This window comes from Condylura cristata, unplaced genomic scaffold (assembly GCF_000260355.1).
Source record: "Condylura cristata isolate star-nosed mole 26May11 unplaced genomic scaffold, ConCri1.0 scaffold00013, whole genome shotgun sequence".
In the NCBI taxonomy this organism is placed as follows: domain Eukaryota; kingdom Metazoa; phylum Chordata; class Mammalia; order Eulipotyphla; family Talpidae; genus Condylura; species Condylura cristata.
The window spans coordinates 143,887-145,078 of record NW_004567114.1 but is presented as its reverse complement, the minus strand read 5'-3'; the positions used below and the strand labels follow the sequence as shown (position 1 = coordinate 145,078).

General features: G+C 74.2%; 1 protein-coding gene across 1 annotated transcript in view; it reads right to left on the bottom strand.

Moving 5' to 3' along the window:
• JAG2 (jagged 2) overlaps positions 1-1,192 on the bottom strand; it is a 17,033-nt gene that overhangs the window by 10,296 nt on the left and 5,545 nt on the right. Inside the window, exons 15-17 of the mRNA XM_012724354.1 lie at positions 903-1,183; positions 554-685; positions 18-174 (exon numbers count right to left, since the gene is read on the bottom strand). Coding sequence (XP_012579808.1) covers positions 18-174; positions 554-685; positions 903-1,183 — 570 coding nt within the window. The remainder of the gene's footprint in view (positions 1-17; positions 175-553; positions 686-902; positions 1,184-1,192) is intronic.

Sequence of the window (1,192 nt, the reverse complement as noted above, 5' to 3'; positions counted from 1 at the left end):
CTGGAGGCCCCACTCACCTTCCGAGGGGCCGCCCACGATGACGGTCTCCACCTTGACCTCGGTGACGGCCAGCAGCAGGGAGCTGTTCGCGCGCTGCGTAATGGCGGCCACGATGGCGTGGGCCGCGTTCTGGATCAAGGTGCTGTCCGGCAGGTCCCGCGCGGGGCTGAAGGACTGCGCAGAGACGGGCTGCCAGGCCAGCCCCACCGCCGCCCCCCCCCAAGGCCCTCCACCAGCAGGGGGTGGGAGGAGAGCCCTGAGCTGGGGCTCAGGGGTCCCCAGGGCCCGTGGGGGGCTGGGGCAGGGGCCGGGGTCTGCGGGCGCTGAGCCCACCCCGCCCGAGGCCACATCTCCTGGCAGCCGCTCAGCCTTGTGGCCCGCCCACCGGGGCCCTTGAGCACCCCTGCTCCCCGGCTGGCGCATCCTCCCTCTGCGCCCACAGGAGTGACCCCACAGCCGGCTGGCACCAGTGCCCAGGACCCCGGGAGGCACCACCACTGGGCCCTCATGGCTGCTGGCCCGGCACCCTGCAGCTGCCCGCCCCAGCACTCACCATGGCCACCTCCACGGCGCTGGCCCCCGAGGCCGGCCGGTCACAGAGCAGCACCAGCAGACGGTCCCGGGCCACAGCCCTCGTGGCCGGCAGGGCACGGATGCCTGAGCAGATGGCGCCCACGGTGGTGCCCTGGGCGGCGTAAGCCCAGGTGAGGCCTGGCCAGCGCCCGTGGGTCCCCCAACTGCACCCCACCTGGGCTCAGCCTGTCAAACGCGGGGGTGGGGGGCAGACCTGCCCCGTGAGGACAGGGGCCGAGTGGGTGACCGCCCTCTGACGGGGCAGGCCCGGGCACCTCGCATCTGACCCCAGACCCGCAGGTGCCTGAGCCTCCCGGGGAAGCACCCACCTGGGGCACCTGCTCGTGGTTGAAGCGCAAGGTGAGGCGGGCACAGTTGTTGTCCAGGTGACCGGAGCGTGGCCGGCAGGGGGTGCTGGGCAGTGGGGGCTCCTGGGCCCCACACTCCCCCCAGGCGGCGCAGGGAGGCTGCAGGCACTGGCCAGGGGCCCTCTCCAGGCACCGCTGCCCCGGTGGGCACTGGGCGCCCACAGCAGAGAGCCGGCCGGTCAGCAGGCACGGCTTCCGCCCACACCACACCTGGAGGACACGCGTGCGGCGCGGCAGGCGTCAGCGGGACC